Source organism: Zootoca vivipara, chromosome 9, assembly GCF_965207765.1.
Source record: "Zootoca vivipara chromosome 9, rZooViv2.hap1.1, whole genome shotgun sequence".
NCBI classification, from domain to species: domain Eukaryota; kingdom Metazoa; phylum Chordata; class Lepidosauria; order Squamata; family Lacertidae; genus Zootoca; species Zootoca vivipara.
The window spans coordinates 28,817,283-28,840,852 of record NC_142592.1 but is presented as its reverse complement, the minus strand read 5'-3'; the positions used below and the strand labels follow the sequence as shown (position 1 = coordinate 28,840,852).

At 42.1% G+C, this 23,570-nt stretch overlaps 1 protein-coding gene across 1 annotated transcript in view; it reads right to left on the bottom strand.

Annotated features, from left to right (window-relative positions):
- TPH2 (tryptophan hydroxylase 2) overlaps positions 1-23,570 on the bottom strand; it is a 65,273-nt gene that overhangs the window by 16,739 nt on the left and 24,964 nt on the right. The window contains exons 7-8 of the mRNA XM_088651945.1: positions 21,454-21,589; positions 15,427-15,553 (exon numbers count right to left, since the gene is read on the bottom strand). Of these exons, the coding sequence (XP_088508071.1) occupies positions 15,427-15,553; positions 21,454-21,589 (263 nt within the window). The remainder of the gene's footprint in view (positions 1-15,426; positions 15,554-21,453; positions 21,590-23,570) is intronic.

Here is a 23,570-nt window from a genome sequence, read left to right as displayed (position 1 = left end):
CACACTTATCTCAAGGGAAGCAGAATCAGCCTTTTGACATTCTTTCCAGGGCTCCTAAAGAAGGGATCCTCTGAATGCCAAGCTACAAAATAAAAGCAGGGTAAACATGCACCATCCTTGTCCTCCCACACCCTTCACTGGGGGATTCTGCTTTCCATAAAATTATTGAAACATCACTTCCCTTTTGCAGGGCAGGGGTACGAATCATTCAGCTGACTTTGGAGGCATAGCTGCCAAGTACCCCGTTTTCCCCGGGATCTTTGAAAAAGAGGCCTTTTTAGACACCATGAAGATAAAAAATTCTGGGTTTTCCTACTGGTTTCCCCGAGTAAAAGCAGTCAAAATCTGTGCCAACTACCTAGTGGATATCACTGATCCCACCCCTCGGAGAGCTTTCACTATGGCACGGTTTCAAACACTGCCAACCGCATACCTGACCGGTAGATTCACAAAAATCCCAGCAGAACACCGTTTATGCCCTTGCTTCATGAAAATTAAAGAGGATCTTATACATTACCTCCTCTATTGCCCCATTTACTCGGGCTTTAGAGACGTGATGCTGCAAATTAAACCCAACTCTATAATCAATCCTGAAGATAAGAGTAAAATTTTTGTTAGTTGATGCTAACCACGAATTACCCACATGGTAGCGGTCTTTGTGATGAAGGCCATGAAAGCCAGGGAAAGATTTATGGATGATAAAGACCCCTTCATCATCTGTTTAACTCGTTGCTTGTTTTCCTTCTCTTTCTGTTTTGTGGGATGAAGGTTTTGTTGGGACAGTATGTAATGAATTTTAACATTTTTAATTATTGTTGTGTTGATATTTGTGTACAGGCATGGTCCTCACAATAAATGGATTTGTTGTTGACCGGTGCCTGTTTGCGATAGACCCGTATTTTCTTACCGTTTCCCACAGGTGTTCCGAATGGCAAAATACCCCGTATTCCCTTGGATTACGGAGCTCCTGCCGGTGGCCATGTTCTTCTGGTGCCGCGCCGGCACCGGAAGTCGCTTCTAGGCACTTCTGGACATGCGTAGAAGCGATTTCTGGTGCCGTGGACATTTTGGAAATGGGCACAGCGGCATCAGAAGTCACTTCTACGCATGTCCGGAAGTGCCTAGAAGCGACTTCCGGTGTCGAGGCGCTGCTGATCCCGGATTTTTCAATCCAGAACTTGGCACCTATGTTTGGAGGGCTTTGTTGTGCTCTCTCGGTTGTGAAAAATACAAGCTGCCCCATCATTTCTTTTCGAGAACAACAACAATACCCCACACAAAATAAACCGAAATGAATACATTAGGAGCCAGAATTGTGCCTCATTTTGTATTAAATATATAATCAGCTATGTCATTTTTTGTGTGTGGTTCTATTACCCACTCTAGCTGGCATCAATATGGAAATATAACATATAAGATGTCACCATGGGACACATTGTCATCAAGTGTTATATGTATCCCTGCCCTACTCAGCAACTACCATTGACAAGGACCAACGTGTGAGAATATTCGGGGGGGGGGTCACTGTTTTAGTCTCTTGCTACAAGGACAAAGCTAGATGCTGCATGCAACGTGAGCATTATTGAGATGCATCTCATGCAACGTGAGCATTATCGAGATGCAACACCATGTTAAGATTAAGCTTTTTAAATTTGTCAATAGGGCAATTAACTATATTTTGTTAATCCCTTCTGGACTAACACAGGTATCAATATGCCCCCATGCAACAGGCATGTGGGCAGGTTATAAAATGAAGGAAGGCGCATACAAGAAATAAAAAAGGTAAATTTTCATGGGCCTTCAGATTCTGCAATGAAATTCGTACCACCTAGAAGTTTAAGTGTCACAGTTAGGAAGCAGGTGTGCTCAGACATAACTAGAGCTTTGCATATAAAACCCAAAAGAAAAACAAGGCGTTAATGTGTGGAATCTTGCCTTCACAGCCATTGTGATAGTATACACAAAACATAATAGCCATGTTCATGTTGCTGCTTAGGAAGTTACGCCCAGGGGAACAATGTCAAGAGGATTTCAGAATCTGCTGAATGTACCACCTGACACCGGGTCATGAATAGTGAGTTCATTTGGGTGATCTCATGAGACCTAATTTAGCTGCTAACAAGGAAAAACCACCTTGTCAGTTGTTTGAACTGTATCTTATAGCCCTGGTTCTACAAATACCATAGCTGCCAAGTTTTCCCTTTTCTCGCGAGGAAGCCTATTCAGCATAAGGGAAAATCCCTTAAAAAAAGGGATAACTTGGCAGCTATGACAAATACATGCACATAAAAAAACATGATGCCACCAATAAAAACAATATAGCAATTGCTCATTTTAATTAAATTGGTGGGGTATAAATTTTAATGGTAAGTTCTAGGACACTGTCCAACAAAGTTGCAAGTATCAGGGTGTGTGTTTATAATGGTAACATTCCTCTGACCCTGTTTTAATTAATTGCAGGTTAATTGAAATGGTTTCACTTTGTTTAAACAATTACGTTTCTAATATACATTGTATCATGGTCGAGACATTATTCTTCAGGAATATTTTTTTTCCCATCGTTCAAAGAAAATTTCATGGACTAAGTAAGGTATCTGACAATTCAAGGAGGGAGGTGAGCTCTGAATGGACAAAGGATAAGTGCTGGCAACAGCTTTGTGGATAGACGCAGCAGAATGGATGGATAAATGGAAGATATTTTATCTGGATTGGAAGCACTGCAAGTGAATTGTACTGCATTGTAAATCATCTGGAAGTATGTTGTTCCTGTTATATGCATACTCCTGCTATATGTTTTACACAGCCTGGGGAGGGCTTTGCTCTGAAAGATGGTGAACCATATACCATACTTTTCCGTGTATAAGACAAGGTTTTTTTTTACTCTAAATTAATGTTAAAAACATTCCTCGTCTTATACAAGGATAGTGAATGGGGTGGATGGGTGATTGGCTGCAGCTGCAAGCAGGACAATTGTTCGCTGCTAGAAGGGCTGCTTTGGATTGGCTGCTGCTTCTCTAATTGGGTTGGTGATTGGCTTCTGCAGCAAACACTGCTGTTGGTTGGCTGTTGCTGCCATGATTGGTGGCTGCTGTTCTGGGATGAGTGTGATTGCCAGTGGACAGCTTTTCTCAGTTGGGTAAGAGATTTTGGGCTGGGGAAGGGTCTGTTTGCGATTGGCTATAAAAAGTGGGAGGCTTCTGTATCAAGATACAAGTTTCCTCATTTGAACCTGAACAATACATCAACAGAGTAACTCGTGGGTTGTAAGGAGAAGAGAGGGTGGATCTTTTTAAATGCACCTTCTAATTACGCTATTAAGAAAATTTGCCATACTGACACCTCTAATACAAAACATTTTTTTTCAAAGAGAATTTAAAATCTGCTGGGATGTTTTTCAGCAGCAAATGTATGTCTGAAATAATGAGCCATAAATACTGATTTGAGTGGTGACTCACCATTGAGTTACCTGTCAAAATCTGTAAACATATTATAAAGGAGCTGAACAAACGAAATAAAAAGCAAAAGCAAAGATATAGTTTTCATGACAAAGTTTGCACCTGGTCTATCATCAGTGGTCATCTCAATTATGAATAGCAGACAGTCAGAAATGTTTTTTGAGGTTAAGAGGAGATCATTAATTTGACCGGTATTTTCATTAGTGACAATGCAAAGTCCAACATTTGAGTATCAAGAAGTCCTGTTGAGGCAACGTTGAAAGTAGGATAAGGAGTGTTTGTGTGTACCACATTGGGCAAGTTAATGGAGTACTGTAAACTCTCAGAAACAAACAAGTAAATCTTGTGGACAAAAGGATCTATTCGGTATCTTGGTAGAATCAATCATGGGGAAACAGAGGGGCACATTTATTTAGAAAACAAATCATTCATTGGTCAGAAACTGCAATTGAGTTTCATACGTTACATTTAGTCATCATGACCCTGGGGGTCCCTTGCCGTGGCCACTCCCCCAACCACCAGCACTCACCACCGGGCCTGATCTACCATCTACTCCCATGCCAACTGATTGCTTTGCTCTTGTCTGACCAATTTTTATTTTAAAAAGAGAATCTTGCAGTTCGACCAAAATCAGCCCAAGCTAGGTACTGACACCCTGATCTGTTTTGCACTGCTTCCCTTCATCTTCTGCCTCCTCTTTGTCCTCTTCTGGCACTGGTTGGGATAGGGACAGGCTGAAGAGTCCTATACTTACGCATCAAAGTCAGAGCTCTATGAGCTCCTTCCTCCCTAGTTTTGAGGAAAACCTTCCAGTGATTCACATTTCAGCCAGCTAGGGATATGTGTAAATGCCCTCAATGTTGTCAATTGATTGCTTTCACTCATGGTGCTGGATGTTCACACATTTATCTCATATCATTGATTTCATAGATCTAATGATACACAAATAACCATTCTTGGGTCTGTGTGTTTCGGTTTGCCATGAAAGGCTTAAATCTGGTCAAACTGCAAATGTTTGGGCTCAGAAACAGACAATACACACTGCTTGTTCAATATATCCATGACCAACACCCTTCTAAGGTTCAGGAGAACAAGTCTTCAGTTGGTCAAAGCATGGTTGAATTTAGGAATGGCTGTCACATTTTTGGCGCTATATATAGATATTACCCCTTCTCTTCTAGCAGAAATATACAGTACCACAGATCTGTTTAACTAAGCCTGCTTAATTAGCAAAGTGTTAGGAAATAAATGCACATTAACCTGGAAAAGGTAAGACTGAGAGGTGATATGATAGTTATCTTCAAATGTGTGAAGGGCTGTTGCATGAATGGTGGCAAGCTTGTTTTCTGCTGCTCCAGAGGGTAGGACCTGAACCAATGGATTCAAATTACAGGAAAATAAATTCCAGCTAAACGTAAGGAAGAACTTTCTGATAGTAAGAGCTGTTTGACAGTGAGGGACTACATCGCCTTCATTGGGGGTTTTTAAACAGAGGTGGGGGACCATTTGTCAGGGATTCTTTATGTGTGATTCTTACATTGCAGGGGATTGGACCAGACGACTCTTGGGGTTCCTTCCAATGCTAGGATTCTCTAATTCTATGCCATGATTATCCATTAGTTTTCAGTAGTTGTATATCAGAGCCTTTAAAAAAATACAATCAGGTTTTCCCCTCCTAAGCCTAGAGTGACATTCTTTCTCAGCTGTTTTCCAACGGCAATGTATCTCTCTTTGAATGTTTGTAAGCAGATCGAATTTAAGGCCCCTGTTCTAGATCATTTCAGTGTTACAAATACCAAACATTATAGCTTTAATAAGGTATTCCTTGATTTAAGTAAATAAGGATGTTGTGGTGCTGAGTAAGATGATAAAGCAGCTTTCTTTCAGCTCTAAAAATATATACATGAAGTTCTGAGAATAGAACAATAAAGAAGGCAGGGTTGTGTTCTACATTCATTCATTTATATATGTATAGTTTACTATTATGCAGCTACTAAATGTAAATGAAGATAATATTTGCTCCCAAGGGAACTCAAGACAATGGCAAAATTCCTCTTTGGTTCTAGGCAGGGACAGCTGGGTTTATAAAAAATTCATTAAGCCGTTCTTACAAAGAGATCCTATCACACCTCCTTTAAAAATGTTGAAGATTATATTCCATTACCCATCCCTGGTGCCCTTTAATGCTAAGATGCCATCCCTTCTAAGCTGCATCATCAAATAATTAATTAAGCCATACCCTAGACAAATAGTTAGCTTTCTTTCTGGTTATTATGTCCAATTTTCATTCATTCGTTCAGCTACCCAGAGAAACAAAAGCACCCTACCCAGCATCAAGCAGAGAGAAAGAATCAGGTTGCACAAATTTGATTTGGTTGTTCACAGTGGAAAGTGATTAATACAATTTCCTATAATATACAGCAACACTGAATACTAAGAGGAGTCTATTTTCCACCGAGAAGAAAAATAACTTTGATTCATATGGCTGAAAAGAACCATAACTGCTTGAATCTTTCTTTGCAGACCTGAATGTTTGAAGCCATACTGCTACACAGGAATTAGGAAATTATTTCCTTGGTCTGACCTGTTGTTTCAATTTTATAAGTTTTCAAACATTCACATTATTACTCAGACGAGACCGCCCATGGACTAAAAGCAGCCACACGCTTGTATTAGCATTCTGTCTCTAAGAACACAGGGGCATAAAAAGTTACTTGCTGGATTAGTCCAAAGACAGCATCCTGCCTTTGCAGTAGCCAGCCAAATCCCTATGGGAAAGCTTCAAGCAGGATCCAAGCACAGCAGGGCTCTCTCTCTCTCTTCCCCCAAATCCTTTTTCAAACCACAACAAGCTGGTGGCCCTCACCATACCTTGGGGAGAGAATGGTATAGCTTACATATGTGCTATGTGGAAAAAAAGCACTTTGTTTTGTCTTTCGTGATCACTAGATGATCATGAGTTCTAGTATTATAAAGAAGGGAACATCTCTCTCGGGCTCATCCACACTTTTGCTTCTCCTGTGCCTAGAAAGCCCAGGTCCAATATGTTTTCCGCTTGTCCCTTGCTTCATAGGAATGGTGCCAGGCAGTTTTTCATGTGCCCCGCCACTTCCCCCAGGAAAACCTGTTCTTTGCTGCTGAATGGGAACAAATGTCAATATCTGCAGAAAAAACCTATTGACGCTTGTTCCCATTCAGTGGTCAACAGCAAGTTTTCCCAGAGGGAAGCAGCGGGACAAATGGAAGTGCAGACAAGCTCTCTAATCACTTTCTCCACACAATGCAAACCTCCCTCATATCCCCTCTAACTTGAGAAGCAACAGTCAGTGACTCTGTCAGTTTAAGAGGTCTATGGGCAAGGGGAGTCTGTTTCCTCACTGTGGGTATCCTTTCTTTGCTGTTCATCACCCTGGCTGCTTCACCACTACCACCTTCTCTCCCCACCCCATCACACTGGTCATCCTAGATGCTCCTTCCTCACTGCCTGGTCCCTCCACTCTTACCCCTCTCCTCTATACCCCCAAGCTGGTAAAGAAAAGCTAGAAGAGGTCCCTTTTAAATAGGTAGGTAGGTAGAGTCAGGTGGCTACCCTGCACCATAAAAATGTCTAGTGCTGAGGCTCCAGGTGTGCATACCATCGTAATTTCTACAGAGTCCTTCAGGGTCAGGTTCTTAGCACTGTGGGAAAATTAAGGTGGCAGACATGTCTGGGGCCTTGGCAGCAGGTATTGTGCTATGCAGGGCACCTGCCTGGCTTAATTTTAAAGAAAAAGGATAGTACAGTAACTAGTGTCTGCTTCAATATATCTGTTTCATGACAATCCCCCTCTGGGTCCATTATTGTGGTCTCCTCTGGCATTTTTTTTTAGGGGGGGTGGGAAGGTTCGGGTGACTGCGTCCTATGCTCTGATGTCTATCCCTAACAATCAAAATTCCAAAAAGTGCAGGTTTTCAAAATCCTGGAGAACAAACACATGCCAGCCTTCAAAGCAAGAGTGGGAAGCTTCCAGTTACACCTCTTTGCAAAGTCGTTGTTTCCTCTTCCTTTTTAAGTACGGTCATCAATTTCATACCTTTAAAACAGTTAAGAGATGCCGCATATTCATGTACAAATTGCCAGTCACACTTTGGTTCAAAGAATTTATCCTGGTTTCTTTTTGACTATTTAAGCTAATCTGTACTGGGGTTTTCTCCAACCTTCCAGAGCAGATTTGGGGACTTTGGGGAGAGGAAAGGAAGGAGAAGTTATGTTGCATAACCCCAAAGTCCTTGTGCTAGCAGAAGTACTTTGTTGGATACCGTCCATGGTGATTATAAACTCAGAATGGCTATGAACCAATACTTTTTGGTAGTTTAATGCAGAACAGTAGTTAATCTTTCATCTGGTCTTTTTTTTAAAAAAAGAGAGAGCTTGATTGTGTTAATGGGGGTGACTATTTCACTCACACGTATTTCCTTGCTAGTTTGATATCTACTCCATATGTAACAATAGAAAACAAGCAAATGAAAACAAGGCGAAATCTATAATATGTTCCTACGAGAGCTGAATGCTAGGGGTATGACCTTAGTTACTTAACTAATTACTTCAGTTGCTCCTGACGACTAAAGAACTCATCAAGCTCATTTTAAGAGCTTTTCTATTTTTCCCTCCCCTCCTTTCACAGCCGCACTCCGACAGATCACAGATTCACAGCATGAGCGATTGAACTTCAACCGAGGGCTGTGATTGCCGATTCGGCAATTTCTTAATGATGATGATGCTTCCCCCTGAAAATAGCAGACATAATGAGCATGCAAATGCTTTGTCAGGCTCACATTATTCTCTTATTAACTCAAATATCAAGATCTATTGCATTTTTGTGCCTGAAAGTTGACATGCAGGCTAATGCTCATTATAGGGGGCCCTCGGAAAACATCGCCATAAAACATCAAGAAAATGCGTGCTGAATACTGCTAAATTTCTGGGTCGCTTTGGTGTCTTCTTCCCCTGCGCATCTCTCCAGTTTTGCGATTGGTGGAAGCCACTTTCTATTAGTGCAAGTGTGGTTTTAGACTATAAATAATATCACCCAGAGCTTTTAACAACTAAATGATCAAACCGTTCCTTTTGCATAACTGTAATTCCCAAACCTTGGCTGTGAGAAGATGAGGGGGAGCTAGATTCCAGCAACATCTGGAGGACTACTTTTATTCAATAGCTAGGTATCAGTACTGGCAGACTTACATGGTTGGTGTCAATGTTATGAGAGGTATTTTAAGCATACAAAGTGCTATATAAATGCTAAGTAAGTACACAGTATTCTGATTCACTTGACCTGGCATCTGCAGTCACTTGTGATCTGAGAAATGTTGCAGTGCCTTAGATGTTGCTTTCTGCTCTCATCTACCTGGAACTCTGAAAAATATAAATTGAGGCATGCTCATCATAATGAATACATCACACCTACCCAGCCCCAAGTTCCAGGACTTCACACAGACTTTACAAATGATGTCTAGTTTCCATGTGCGTGGTGGACTCCTACCAATTCAAATGCCGCAGTCGTTACTGAGAGGATGGCATTTTGACATCAAGACTATGGCTACATAGCAGAGGAAATTGTGTTGCTACAGAATAGGGAGGTTTGCCAGTCTTGGCTGTTCAACAAATACCAATTATGCTACCCAAATTGCAACTGGCTTGCAAATTGTGGGTTCTTTAAAAAACAGATCCACTGTTGATATCTGTTCAACCTAACCTTGAATTATCGGTCTTTTGCTGGTGAAAGGAAGCAGATGCTCTTGTGCTTTAAAGATGAAAAGGGGCACACTATTGTCAGGCCAAAGATCACACCCTGATACATATTTCTCAATTGCATACTCTGGCTTACAGAGGCCAGAAACTTCCACTTCAAAACAGGGAATTGAAAACATTATAGATTTAGGGTTTACATCCACTTCTGAAAAGCCAAAACAGGCACTGTAATACAGAGCCATTACCACACACACACACCCAAACAAACAAACATATTAGTGTAAATGAGAACATTTACTGCCACCTGGGGTGAAAGACCAGGGGCAGGTAATTTGCCAGCAGGTAGACTGAGCCAGAAATGCCAGTGAGTAGGATCAGAATACTTCACACTCTATCTCCTAGTCCTCTTTTCCCTGCTGGGCAACCCTTTCTCAGCTGCTAAAATCTCCCCTCCCCTGCAATTCCCATGATTATTGACTCCATGCTGTTGAGTTTAATAGAAGGGGGGACATTTCCATCAGAATTGAGGGAAGGTGTGAAATGTTCCTCTCCCTGCAATCCCACTTGTGCTCTCAGCTGACTGGGGAATAGCAGAGAGCACTTCCTGTTTTAAGCACTCTGCAGCAAAAGGCATGTTTTGGGTGGTGGTGTTGTGATTGATTGATTGATTGATTGATATTTCATAAAACTTACATACTTCTAGATGGTAGGAAAACCTCAAAGAGGTTTACAAAAAAGAAGAAAAAGAAGATAAAACAACAAAATTATCACAAAATGATTTACAACTGTCACTTAAAACCGCAGTAAAATAGACTGAAACAAAATAAAACAAAGTTTCTAAACATGAGTAAGCTTGTCTAAACGAGAATGTCTTCAGCAAGTGCCAAAAGCAATACAGTCATTGTTATCAATAGGCTGGGAGTCCCAAAGTACAGGTGCTGCCACACTACACAACAGAGTCCTTACAGATGTGGCGTGGTTGTGATGTGGCATTTGTAAAAGTGCCAATTCCAACAATTGAACCAGTCAAGTGGGACCGATGAGGTGAGGTAAACTGGTCCCCAAATGGTTAACAGCTGCACAAAATTCAGCCAAGATATGCATATTCCCCAAGGCATGCTACCTCCAATGTTATTTACTATCCATATGAAATAAGAACATACCGGTGAAACTCGGAAAATTAGAATATTGTCAAAAAGTGCATTTATTTCAGTAATGCAACTTAAAAGGTGAAACCATTATATGAGATAGATAGATGCATGACATGCAAAGCAAGATGTGTCAAGCCTTTATTTGTTGTAATTGTAATTATTTGTCATTAGGCGGGTCAATTATAAATGGAATGTAATTAATGAAATGTAATAGCGATGTTTATTTTTGTTTATTTTTGTATTACTGCAACTATTTGTTTTATTACTGTGGAATCTCCAAAAAAAGCACGTGTAGAAATTAAAAGAAAAATAAATAATAACAAGTTGCATTACTGAAATAAATGCACTTATCGACGATATTCTAATTTTCCGAGTTTCACCTGTAATATCCATACATGTGCTTTAATATCCATATATTTATTGTCTATGTGAAATCGCAGGGAGCCGTCATGGGGCGTTTGGGGGCAAGGCGCCATCAGTATGCCGATGACACTATTTCTCAATGACATCTGAACTGGGAGAAGCCACGCAGTTCCCTAAGCCAGTGCTTAGATGCAGTGGCAGAATGGATGAGGGAAAACAAGTTGAGCTTGAATCCTGGCAAGATGGAGGCAATGAGGGTGTGTGCCTCCCATGCTGGATAATTTGGTCAGTTGCCTACCCTGGACAGGGCTGCACTCTCCCTGAAGGAGCAGTCTGGAAGTGCTTCTGGATCCAGCTCTGTCCCTGGAGGAGGCCCAAGTAGCTTCACTGGCTAGAACAGCCTTTTAGTAGCCAGGGTCGTCTTAAGCGTATCCGGCACCCTGCTGCAAAGATCCCTCCGGCACGCCCACCCCACCCCCCGTTTCCCAGCACGGCTGTCTGGCGGCGCCGTCTGGCGGCCCAGCGCCCTGGTGCATTGCGCCACCCAGCCTTGCCTTAGAGCCGGCCCTGTTAGTAGCTGCTACTGGCAAAAGCTATGGCCATTCCTGGGCCGAAAAAGCTTGGCCACAGTAGTCTATGCATTGCTTTGGTCAAGGTTGGATTGCTGCAATGGACTCTGAGTGGGGCTTCCTTTGTGCTTGACCCGGAAGCTGTTGTTAGTGCAGAATGCTGTGGTACGACTGCATGTGGTACGACTGTCTTGTTAGCAGAGACATGCACTGGTTACCAATTTGCTACCAGGCGAACATCAAGGTGTTGTTATTAGTATATTAAGCCCTTAAGAACTAGGGACCACGACTGATTTATGCCATATATGCCTAGTCAACCGTTTTGATCTGTGGGACTGGCGCTATTACAGGTGCCACAGTTAATACAGCAACCGAGAAATTCCATTGTTCCCACAAGGGGATAATGACAATAAAGATCTATTCTATTCTATTCTATTCTATTCTACTCTACTTGTTCTCCATTGGTAAGAAATTGATCTTTTAGTGTGGCAGTACCTGGACTTTGGAGCTCTCCACAGATGCCTTCCCTGTACTCTTTTCGGGGCCCGCTAAGAACATTTTTGTTCAGGCAAGCCTAGCTAGCCAGGTATGTGAAATGTTGACAAGTGTTTTAATCTGTTTGTTAGCTTATGGTTGGTTTTAATAATTCTTAAATAATTAAGTTGCTTTTCACTGATAATTCCATTCCTTTTGTAAACTGCTTTGAGGTTGGCTATATATAGATATAGATATATGACATTCAAAATCATTCATATTAATAAATATGAACTTTATAAGCAATTTTTAAACCCTCGATTTCTCCCAGCTTCAGGAGCAATTAATTTCTCCAGATTTCTGTACACAGTTCAGTGGCAAAAGAGCAAAAGTAGTTTGGTTTTCATTCCTCAGCAGTAGATTAAAATATCACAATAAATGTTACCGAGAAGGAGAAGAGAGGACTGTAGTTTTTAGCACTTTAAAGACAGAGGTTTCAAAGCTACTTTAAAGATGGGGCAGGAGGAGGGGACTTGAAAGAGTGTAATGAAACTAATTAGTTCCTGACAGCAATTCCTTAATTGGACAGATTTGCAGATAGTTTTGTAATAGAAAAAGCCACAGAAGGCTTGTACACCAAATACTAACATCTTCATTTCCAAAGTAATGGGCACTGATACATTTACCCAAATAGTGTAGACCAACCAAAAAAGGATAAAGATAGAACATACCAATCACTAAACAAGCATCTTGTGAACTGTGGCAGTACACAGCAGACACTCATTTCCCCCAAAATTATAAATACAGTCGTACCTTGGTTGTCAAACGCCTTGTGACTCAAACGTTTCTTTAGAACTGGAACGTCTGACGCTGCTTCCGCAGCTTCCGGTTGAGTGCCAGGAAGCTCCTGCAGCCAATCAGAAGCCGTGCCTTGGGTTTTGAACGTTTTCGGAAGTCGAAGGTACTTCTGGAACGGATTCCATTTGAGAACCAAGGTATGACTGTACTGGGTGTTATCTGACGCCTCATGACTCGGGGGGGATATCCAGGCACATACATAGATTCGTCATTGCAAGAAAACACTAGTTATTTCTCAGCTCACTGAAGAAAACACTATGAAACATCTGCATGAGTGGAGTTGTGCATGTTCATCCAAGCTGCTAATTTTTGTCATGGTGTAAACAGAAAGTTCACACATCCAAAAATCTAGTTGATCTGCTTGCACATTATCCACTTGTTTCCTGCATTGTTACACACTTTCGAAATATTTATGATTCCTCCTCCCATGGTTTTTAAATCCCTTTTCTAAAACTACCTGGGAAGTAGCACTGGAGATTTCTTTCAATATTTATAGTCTTTCCAAACACTCCATTTATAAATAACATTTTTCTAGCATCCAGTGCCATAAATTCAACACTTAAAGGCATGCTAGGGCTTTTGTCTTTATGTGAATCTCTGCAAAAAAAACAAGAACCCAGTTTTAAAGGAAGGAGCTGCTTCTTTCCTGATTCAGATGTTCCTTATATAGAGCTCTGATCAGACATGGAGCTCCACACATGCAAGGCCTTTCCTCATTCCTCATGCATGCAAAGATTGTGGCCCATTACATGGTTGCAGGCGACCTGGGGTGCAATATTGTTCCTCTCCTGCACAGCCACCTGATGTCATCATTGCACTGGATATCTGCACAGGAGGCTGGGGACTGCCTGTGAGATTCAAAGCCCTGTCAAACCAATTGCGTGCTGGTTGTGGTGGTGGGAATTGTGGGGTGGTTCTGGTTGACTGGTGGGCTGGCTGGCTTCAACCAGGTCTGCACAATCTCTTTTAAATCAGCAGTGTATGGCTTGGTCAGCGCAGTCAGCATAGGGTCTCCCCCCCCCACACACACACACTCCTCCCTATAACTTTGGCTTTACCTGGGGTGGGCAGGCAGGATGTGCTTAAGACCTTGCTATGGGGCTATTTGGGGCCAGAGAGAAATTCTCTGGAAGACAAAACTGGGCCTGTCTGGAGCTTTTGCTTACCTAGTAGCAACTGTTACAACTTGTTGGCAAAAAAAAGAGGCATTGGGTTGGATCCTTAGTCCAGAAAAAGGTTGTGTGTAGGAGACCCCTCATCACTCTAGTCAAAGTATCAGGGTACCCTGGCAAAGGGGTCCAGGAAAAGGTTTCTGTCTGAAGACCCAGATGAGGGTTAATGGGGCATAGAATTTCCCAAGTGGTATCCTGGAAGGATTGCCCAGAATTGACTCTCATTGTAGAGTGATCCTTAAATCCAGGATTGTCCCTGAAGGATTAATCAACCAGCAAATGGTTGGGTTGATTCAGGATTTTTTCGGGTTTTTTCCAAGCCTTCCCATCTCTATTCAGGACACATACCCAATGCCTATGCCAAAGCCTACTGACATCTGTTATAAACAAAGCAGTGGCTGTTTCGATCCCAATATGCTACCCTGTTCTCATTTTCACCCATCATATCCCTGTCCCCTGTGACCTCTGGCCATAGCTGCCAAGTTATCCCTTTTTTACAGGGATTTTCCCTTATGCTGAATAGGCTTCCTCGCGAGAAAAGTGAAAACTTGGCAGCTATGCCTCTGGCCACTGTGCCTGAGGCCTTCCTCATTCTGGACAGTGCCAAATGAAACTGCCCTGAGTTCATCTCCTGCCCATGAAATGCAATAAATGAAGAAGCCATGTTTCACAAGTAGCACTGAAGCTCGTTTTTCACCCATCTCCCCCATGTGGTATAGTGATAATAATAAAAATCCTTTACAATCACACTGAGACAAATAACACAGTGTAATGAGTCCAAACCTTATTCTCCCAAATCTTTATATTCTACAGGTGTAAACCATTTCTGTATTTCAGAGATGTTAGGCAAAGGAAGGAAGGAAGGAAGGAAGGAAGGAAGGAAGGAAGGAAGGAAGGAAGGAAGGAAGGAAGGAAGGAGGGAAGGAGGGAGGGAGGGAGGGAGGGGAAAGTGTTAAAATCAATGTCAGTGTTAGGGTTAAAAGCAAAATCAGCAGAAACTGGTTGAGGAACTTACACATAGAGACCAAGGCTTAAACAAATGCTTGGTTTAATGGAGAAAGGAAAAATTACAAAAAATTAAATTAGGCTTACACAAAATACCCACACAACCAAACCACCCACCAAGAGCACACTGGGAAAACGCCCAGCACAGAGGCAACACACAACACCCCTGATATACCCTGCATCATCAGCTTCACAGCAACACCTGTAGAGCTGCTCCACAGCTGCAGAGCCCCAGTCATTAAATCTTTCCTGACTCTTAAAGGTACAGTGAAACAATAATGACACTTTTACACAATCATTCAACAGTCAGGTCTTTCTGGGCCACTGAGGCTAGAATGCATACCTCAGCCAAAAACCAGTCAGAGGAGGAAAGGGACTAGTTAGGTGTTGCCAAAGACAGTGGGTGGCATGTTTTGTCATCACACTGAGAAACACTCCATTTTAGTAAACTTCACAGATTCTTAAGCAGGCTTCCTCAACCTTGGCCCTCCAGATGTTTTGAGACTACAATTCCCATCATCCCTGACCTGGTCCTGCTAGCTAGGGATCGTGGGAGTTGTATGCCAAAAACATCTGGAGGGCCCAGGTTGAGGAAGCCTGTTCTTAAGAATCAAGCAAAACTCACACTTTTAAAACTTCTTGACTCACAGTTGCAAGTTTTTGGACATCCTCATCAGAAGATCCCAGGGAGGCCAGTCCAATCTCTTGGGAAAACTGGGCAAATTTAGGGTCAGCGAGCAGAGGCACGTGCCCCAGAAGTTCATGGCATGTATCCCTGCAAGGTAATTAAAATGCAAAGTTAGTAGAAGTATAAAAGCATCACTGGACTCAGAGAACTGGTGCATGCAAACCTCTTAGCCAAACCTGAAGCAGCTCACTGGGCTTTAAAAAATGAATCTGGCTGTCATAAGTATTAAAAGGTTTATTTACAAAAAGTAAATCTTTGACTGGTAGCTGGAGAATACTGTGGTTTTTAAAAAAACTTTCCATGCAGACTCGCATTAAAGTATTTTTGGTCCAAATTTGACACTGCCAAGCAGCGCTAAAAAAAAAAAAAGAACAATGTGTTTTTATTTTTGTCTTTTGCATGTTGTTAGTTGCTTTGAGCAACTCCTTCAGGAGGGAAAAAGCAAGTTTGCATTTTTTGTACAAATAAAGAGAGCCCACTGCCTCTGTTTTCAGGCAAAACAATACTTGGAATATGTATTCCTATTTTTAAATGCTATGCTCTGTTCCCCATTATATTCCTGATACTTCCCATCAAAAGAGCACAGTATGTGCCTGAGTTATTCATGCCAGCCCATCCACTATTGTTCACTGAATCACAGACATGCACACAAGGAATATGCTATGCATGAGCAGGACAATAGGAAGCAAGTTTGTCTGTTTTTCGTATTCATATGTCTTGGACAATATGGAAACAGACATCATGGGGATTATGAATGGAGCTGAAGTCTTAAAGACTCAGCATTCATTTTTCAATTCAGAGCTGTCACCTTGCACTTCCTGTGAAAGGCTGGTCTACTGGGAATAGGACCACTTTGTTACCAGGTGAACAATAATCCAAATTCTCCTGCAGGTGACAAGTTCATGTGTCAAGTTTCACATTACAATGCCCCCTTTTCACCCAATGCCAAGAATATGTGAGAACACTCTTGAGCAGAACATGAGCACCTCAATTGATTTCGGAACTTGACTTCCTAACCTTTCTTTACAGGTGCAGCAGTCTCAATGGCAGAACAATTTATTTATTATTACATTTTTGTATGGAACGAACATCCAACTAAGTCATAAAGCAGATGGAATAGATAGAAGCCCACTGACTTCAATAGATCTCCTCTGAGTATGACCAACACTGGATTAGCAACCATGCTTTGCTGCAAGTTCAATGTCAGGCATTTCCAGGAAAGGGGTTTTCAACCAGTGGGGCTGAAAGAGACCTTTCTAAATGAGACCCTCTAAAAGCTGCATGACTTGGGCAGATCTTTCATTGGCAGAAATATTAATGAGAACCTATTGGGAAACAGCCCCAAAACAACCTAGCAAGTACTGTACCGAGCATGCTCAGTAGCCACAAAACACTGAGTGTTTGTTTGGGGCCGGTAAGTGTGGAATGGAGTGCCCTAAAGAAGGCGTGGCTGGCTGGCTGGCTGGCTGGAACACTGAGCAGGAGCAGTCACACTGGAACATTTTGTTACAGGTCCCAGTGCATTTTTTGGTAAATGTGAACTCTGGAGGTTGTGTCAGTTTGCATTTCTTAGTGCAGAAAGTATTGATCTGATGTTTAGAGATCTTTCCTATTCTACTTAATTTAAAATGGTTCTGGAAGCTTCTCTGTGCAAAAGAAACAAGCAGAAGGTTCATGGTGTTTGGGTTATTCCTTCAGAGAACCTGAGTACAGCTGGTTTTAAACCGGTTCTGTTATCTCTTTCCAGTGCATTTTTTTCTGGGGAGGGACGCAGGGGGATGCATACCCCAAAACATTTTGTGAATCTAAGTTTGGCCGCATTGAGGGGCAGTATTTCAATATGAGTAGGAAAATGAGAGTACCCCTAAACATTTTTTTAAGAAAAAAAAGCACCGTCCCTTTCAGTCAAGGACATGCTAACTATAATAGTGAGGTAAGAAGTTTCACTCACTCACCCTGTCTGTCTGTCTGTCTGTCTTTCCATCTGATGTGGCGTTCTGTTTTTAGTTTTAAGGTTTAGACTTATTGTAAGTTATTGTAAGTCTAAGTTAAGTCTGCTGCAACTGGATTTCTTATGGACAGTGCCAATCCTGAGTGTATTGGATTTGTGACTATTATGCTCATTTGCCTATAGTAGCAGTAAAGCTCTGCTGGATAGAATATAATTGCCTCTGATCTATATTTTGGGAATCCAGCAACATGTTTAAGTTTTTACTCTGCTAACTGTACACCAGAGTTCTGCTCTGAATCAATACTGAGTAGTTTCTAGGTTAGCAAAAAACAAATGTCAAGCTATCATTTGTTGAAAGCATGAAAATATCCTAGAGTAGTGGTTCCCAACAGGTGGTCCGGGGACCCCCAGGGGTCCGCGAGCTATGCCAGAGGGGTCCTCAAGATCCTATTAGAATAAAAAAAAAAATTAAATATATTTCGTATGATAACAGATTTTTTGTTTTGGCCACTTCCTGCATGAGCAGAGTCTAGCGCAAAACTAGAATTAGATAGAAGCAGTAGTTCTGCTGTATGCTGCAAGGACTACAAGAAACTTGGAGATAAGGCAATGAAAAAGATCCTTCCATTTGCAACCACATATCAGTGTGAGCAAGCATTTTCTTCCATGTGTTTCATGAAAAACAAATATAGGAATCGGCTCGACATGCGGTCGGATTTCAGAGTGAAAGTTTCAAGTTTGGAACCTAATATTTCAGAAATAATGGACTCAAAGGACAGATTTAACTCATCTCATTAAGAACTGAAAATTAAAACTAACTGTATACTGATGGAGTACTCTGTTGTAACTGTAAAAAACATCTAAATATAAAATATAAAAAGACTCTTAATTTGGCTCTCACTTTTTAATTTTAGGATTAGGAATTAATGGGGGTCCTTGTCGCAATAGCGGCTCGATGAGGAGTCCTTGAGAAAATTTTGTTGGGAACCCCTGTCCTAGAGCAAAGCAGTATGAGACTTTGAAATAATCCCTATCCTGATATACACATGAACAATCCTGGATGCAGGAGATGATGGCCATGGCATAGCTGCCAAGTTTTCCCTTTTCTCGCGAGGAAGCCTATTCAGCATAGGGGAATTTCCCTTTAAAAAAGGGAGAACTTGGCAGCTATGGGCCAGCTATGGGTTCAGTGCACTGATTACCTGTGAAGTCCTTGTCCATGGACACTTGGTAGTCTTTGGCATCATCTCCTGGCTCTGGGATTGCCCATGGGTCTATTAGGGTATGGGTTATTTCACAATATCATACTGTTTAGGGCAGGGTCCCCAAAGTAAGGCCCGGGGGCCAGATGCGGCCCAATTGCCTTCTAAATCCGGCCCACGGACGGTCCAGGAATCAGCATGTTTTTACATGAGTAGAATGTGTGCTTTTATTTAAAATGCATCTCTGGGTTATTTGTGGGGCATAGGAATTCATTCATTATTATTTTTTCAAAATATAGTCCGGCCCCACACAATGTCTGAGGGACAGTGGACTGGCCCCCTGCTGAAAAAGTTTGCTGACCTCTGGTTTAGGGCACTTACCGATGGCTGCTCTAAACCCATCATGGCTTTGGGGATCACACCCAAATGTGATATCACAGAAATAACACCAATGCCAGTCTTTACTGATGCAAGTCAAAAGACATTACAACAACAACAACAAAAAGAAATAAAACAATTCAGTGCCAAAAACAGCAGATATTTCAACAAAGAGCCATCAATATTAATAGAATTCCCCTTGGGCTTACTTTCTCTATTTAAAAAAAGATGGGGAAATGGAACAAAAGAATATTGAAATGCCAGCGAGAAGACAGTGAACATGTAGAGAATAAACAAAAAGCTGTGGGCATAAACTGAAACAACGATTGCAGAAGGACAGAGGAACCATCTCAATTTCCATCCCAGGTAGATTGTACATGATGATCAATACTCAGGGGGCCTGTTTTTCTAGTTTTCTTTTCCAACTGACACTCATTATTCTGTGACTACTGAGCATGCTCAATCCTCATTGAGCTGAGGGTTTGTTTGTTTGTTTGTTTGTTTGTCCCATTCAGGCTTTTAAAAAAGTTTTTTTCTGCTGCCTTGAGCATGCTGGTACTGCCGTCTTATTTCTCAGGGTCTCTTATCTCACTCCATACCCGCTGGCTCTCACTATCTGAGTTTGCTAATAGAAGGCACTACAACAGAACACCTTTGGTCACATCCACACTATATATTTGAAGCCTGTTTATACCACGCCCCAAAGAATCCTGGGAACTCTAGTTTGCCCCTCAACAAAATGCAGTTCCCAGGACTGGGTGGGGTGGGGTGGGGGTGTGAAGCTGTCTGAATGTTCATCACTGCCAGTCTTAAATCCCAGGATTTGGTTTCAGGAAAGACTTGGCAGAGATAAATTGATCCAAACATCCCTCGGAAGAGGTTGGGATTAGAAAATTGGCTGGGGTTCATGTAAGTCTTTTAGACAGGTTTCTGTTCCGAGAAGGTGCCCTCCAGCAGTGGGGTTAGAATTAACGCACACAAAGTGACGCTCTTGAGGTGCTTGCTGTTACACAGATAATAGCCAGGTGGCAACAAGGGATCATCTTGTTTAATAACTGATTGGCCTTCACACAGCAGTCCTGAGCATTTGCTACAGAAAAAGAGGAGGCTTGAGAGCTTGCAAAAAAACCCTTTTTGCTCTGTGAATGTCCTGCATCCCTGGAGCCGGCTGAGCCCACTGTTTGATGTAAAGGACAGGGGTCTGTCTGCCGGTTGAACCTTTTCCTTCCCCAGGACAATGGAGGTATTTTCTCTCTCCTCCTGTACGAAAGTCCTTGGAATGTCAGGTGAATTTCATGGAAGTTGCTTCCCTGTCATTACACACATCATTAACAGTGGCGGACGCAGAAGCAGCTGGGCCTTGCCCTGAAGAAAAGAGGCGGGTATTCTGCAAACGTACATGATTTTGGCAGGGTGTGCTGTAGCTGGCCCAGAAGCATGAAACAGTTTGTAGAGGCAGAACCACAGGCTTGAAATTAAATGGGACTTGTGGAACTGTGCAACATCTCTAACTGAAAAAGCCAAGTACTGTTTGTTGCATTTTTTTCATGCCGCCTTTTTCTTTCCTCCAAGGGGATCGGGGCTGTTTAAGTGGTTTGCCTCTCCTCCCCATTTTATCCTCATCCCAACCCTGTGACGCAGGTTAGGCTGAAAGACAGGAACTTGCCCAAAGTCACCCTGTGGTCTTCATGGCCGTGAAACTCAGTGGGTAACCTTGGGACAGTCACTTTCTCCCAGCTTAACCTACCTCGCAGGGCTGTTATGAGGAGAAAAAGTTGAGGGGAGGTAGAGAAGAGAACCATGCACATCACCGTGACCTGCTTGGAGGAAACATGGAAAAAGAAATGTAATAAATACTAAGTAATGACAAATCACGAATAATTCACGAAATTAAAAGACGCCTGCTTCTTGGGAGAAAAGCAATGACAAACCTAGACAGCATCTTAAAAAGCAGAGACATCACCTTGCCGACAAAGGTCCGTATAGTTAAAGCTATGGTTTTCCCAGTAGTGATGTATGGAAGTAAGAGCTGGACCATAAAGAAGGCTGATCGCTGAAGAATTGATGCTTTTGAATTATGGTGCTGGAGGAGACTCTTGAGAGTCACATGGACTGCAAGAAGATCAAACCTATCCATTCTTAAGGAAATCAGCCCTGAGTGCTCACTGGAAGGACAGATCCTGAAGCTGAGGCTCCAATACTTTGGCCACCTCATGAGAAGAGAAGAATCCTTGGAAAAGACCCTGATGTTGGGAAAGATGGAGGGCACTAGGAGAAGGGGACCACAGAGGACAAGATGGTTGGACAGTGTTCTTGAAGCTACGAACATGAGTTTGACCAAACTGCGGGAGGCAGTGCAAGACAGGAGTGCCTGGCGTGCTATGGTCCATGGGGTCACGAAGAGTCGGACACGACTAAACGACTAAACAACAGCAACAATGACAAATCATACTCACGGTTCTGGAGTGTAGAGAGGGTCAGAGCCATGGCGTATGTACTGAGTACAGTGGAAAACTCGATAGGCAAGGCCAGCTAAGAAATCACGAGGTGACAAATATCCAGCAACTGGTCTGACTGTGAACCCAGACCTTTCTGAAGTGGAAGAAAAACCAACATTATCTGAGTATATGTGTCAATCAACAGAAAACACAAACTATTCCATATTTTTTCCTACAGAATCAAACGTCGTTTGTACCAGCTAGACATTCCTTAAGAAAATTTAATGGATGAATTGATTCAGACCATTTAACTGAGGGGAAAACACCAAGGTTACGATGTGCCAATATCACTAATCATCTTCCTGTTTTATGTACAGCAGCAGATTAAAAGGGCGGGGGAATGCAGGGCCACTTTATACATTATACAGGTTTGAACAAAGCATTTTATCTTTAGTATCCTCATAAAATTGTCAGCATTAAAGGGGGGGCAAATACATGTTGCCAACAGTGTGTATCATGCAGGTATATGCAAAAATTATCTGAATGGCAAGCAATTTTGTGCTGGGTACATACTTGGTGCAAACACTGATTTACCTCTAGGTGTAATAGCCTCAGATTTTTCATGAAATCTGATGGTACATTATTCATTTGGAAATCATCGGCAAACGTTTCTGTAACAGCAAAGAACCCTGCGGCATTTTAAAGGCTGGCGATGTTATTATGGCATAAGCTTTTATGGACCCAAGGCATAAAGTGTTGTCCTGAGTGATGATGTGGGGTTGATTGTAAACACTGAGGTCGAAAGGAAAGGAAATGTCGAAAAGGTCAGATGGGGGAAATTACCTTATTATCTGTCTATCATTTCATTCTATTTATGAAGTGCTTCCTATAAAATTATCTCAAAACAATTTAACAATTAAAACAAATTTCATACAACTAACAACCCCAGATCCAATACAGATTGGGATAAAAAAAAAACTCCACTCAAAGGGTTTGTTGGGGGGGGGGGGAGGAATGTCTTCAGCTGACACCACTCCAAAACTTATGTTCACTTATGAACAAACCGGTTCTTTCTCAAGCTGTTTCTCATCTCATTAGTTACTGTTTAGAGTTAAATGAGCTAAGCTTAGTCCTCTTCAGAAAAAAAATTATGACTGTTGTCTTTGGCTGAGAGCACACCTTTGAACCTTGGAGTGCTTTTCTACCTTCAAGCAAAGGGGGGGAAAGGAACTGTGATTCAGCGCCTTTCCTCAGGGATCCAGAGAACAATGCAGGGCGCACCTTTGAAAGATGCAACCCAGCTCAAAGAGCAGTCAGCCAATTAATGTTAAGTGCTAGTAGCCATAAAGTCAGAATAAAGGACAGAATGGGAGCTGGGGCAGGTTAGCTTTTCAAGCCATACACAATATTTTATTTTTGATAGGAAAAAAATATTCCCCATGTTCTTAGGACTATATTTTGCTGTGACTTTTCTGCGGTCATAGTGGGAACTTGGGGGGGGGGGTCTTTCCCCTGCCCCCAATTTAAACATTTAATATTTGTAAGAAATATCAGCAGAAAGGGCAACTCCCTGAAACTCAAGAGAGATCTTCCAGGGCCTAGAACAATGAGTGGGCGCAAGCGACCAGGTCAAATTGAACCCAGAGATAAGGGGCAAATAAGTCTGGCATTTGCCTCATCTTCTTTGGCTAAAACTGTGTTGGCATCAGAGACTTCCCACAGCAATTCCTGCAGACTGCAGCACATGTGACCTCAGTGATGTTTGCCCTGGCTAAAACTAACGTGCCCACATTGCATCTCCAGAAGGATAAGGGAAGATGATGGCCTTGGTGGGATCATTCGACACAGGCTGTGTCTACACCCCCCCCCCCATTTACTCTGCACCTGGTGTGCTCCCACCAGTGGTCTGGGAAGCAGTGTACATGTGATATTAGCCAAAAGCCATGTCTATCCTTTGGTTTCCTATTAAATACTGTGTGTGGTAATGTGTGATTACCCAAGCTAACTTCAATGCAAATGAAGAGAAAGAACATCTGCAAATACATCCGCCTTTGACTCGTTTTAAAATGGCTTTTTACGTAGGGTTCTGGGTGCAGTCCATTTAATTAGCTGATCCCGCCACCTGTGTGCCTCAT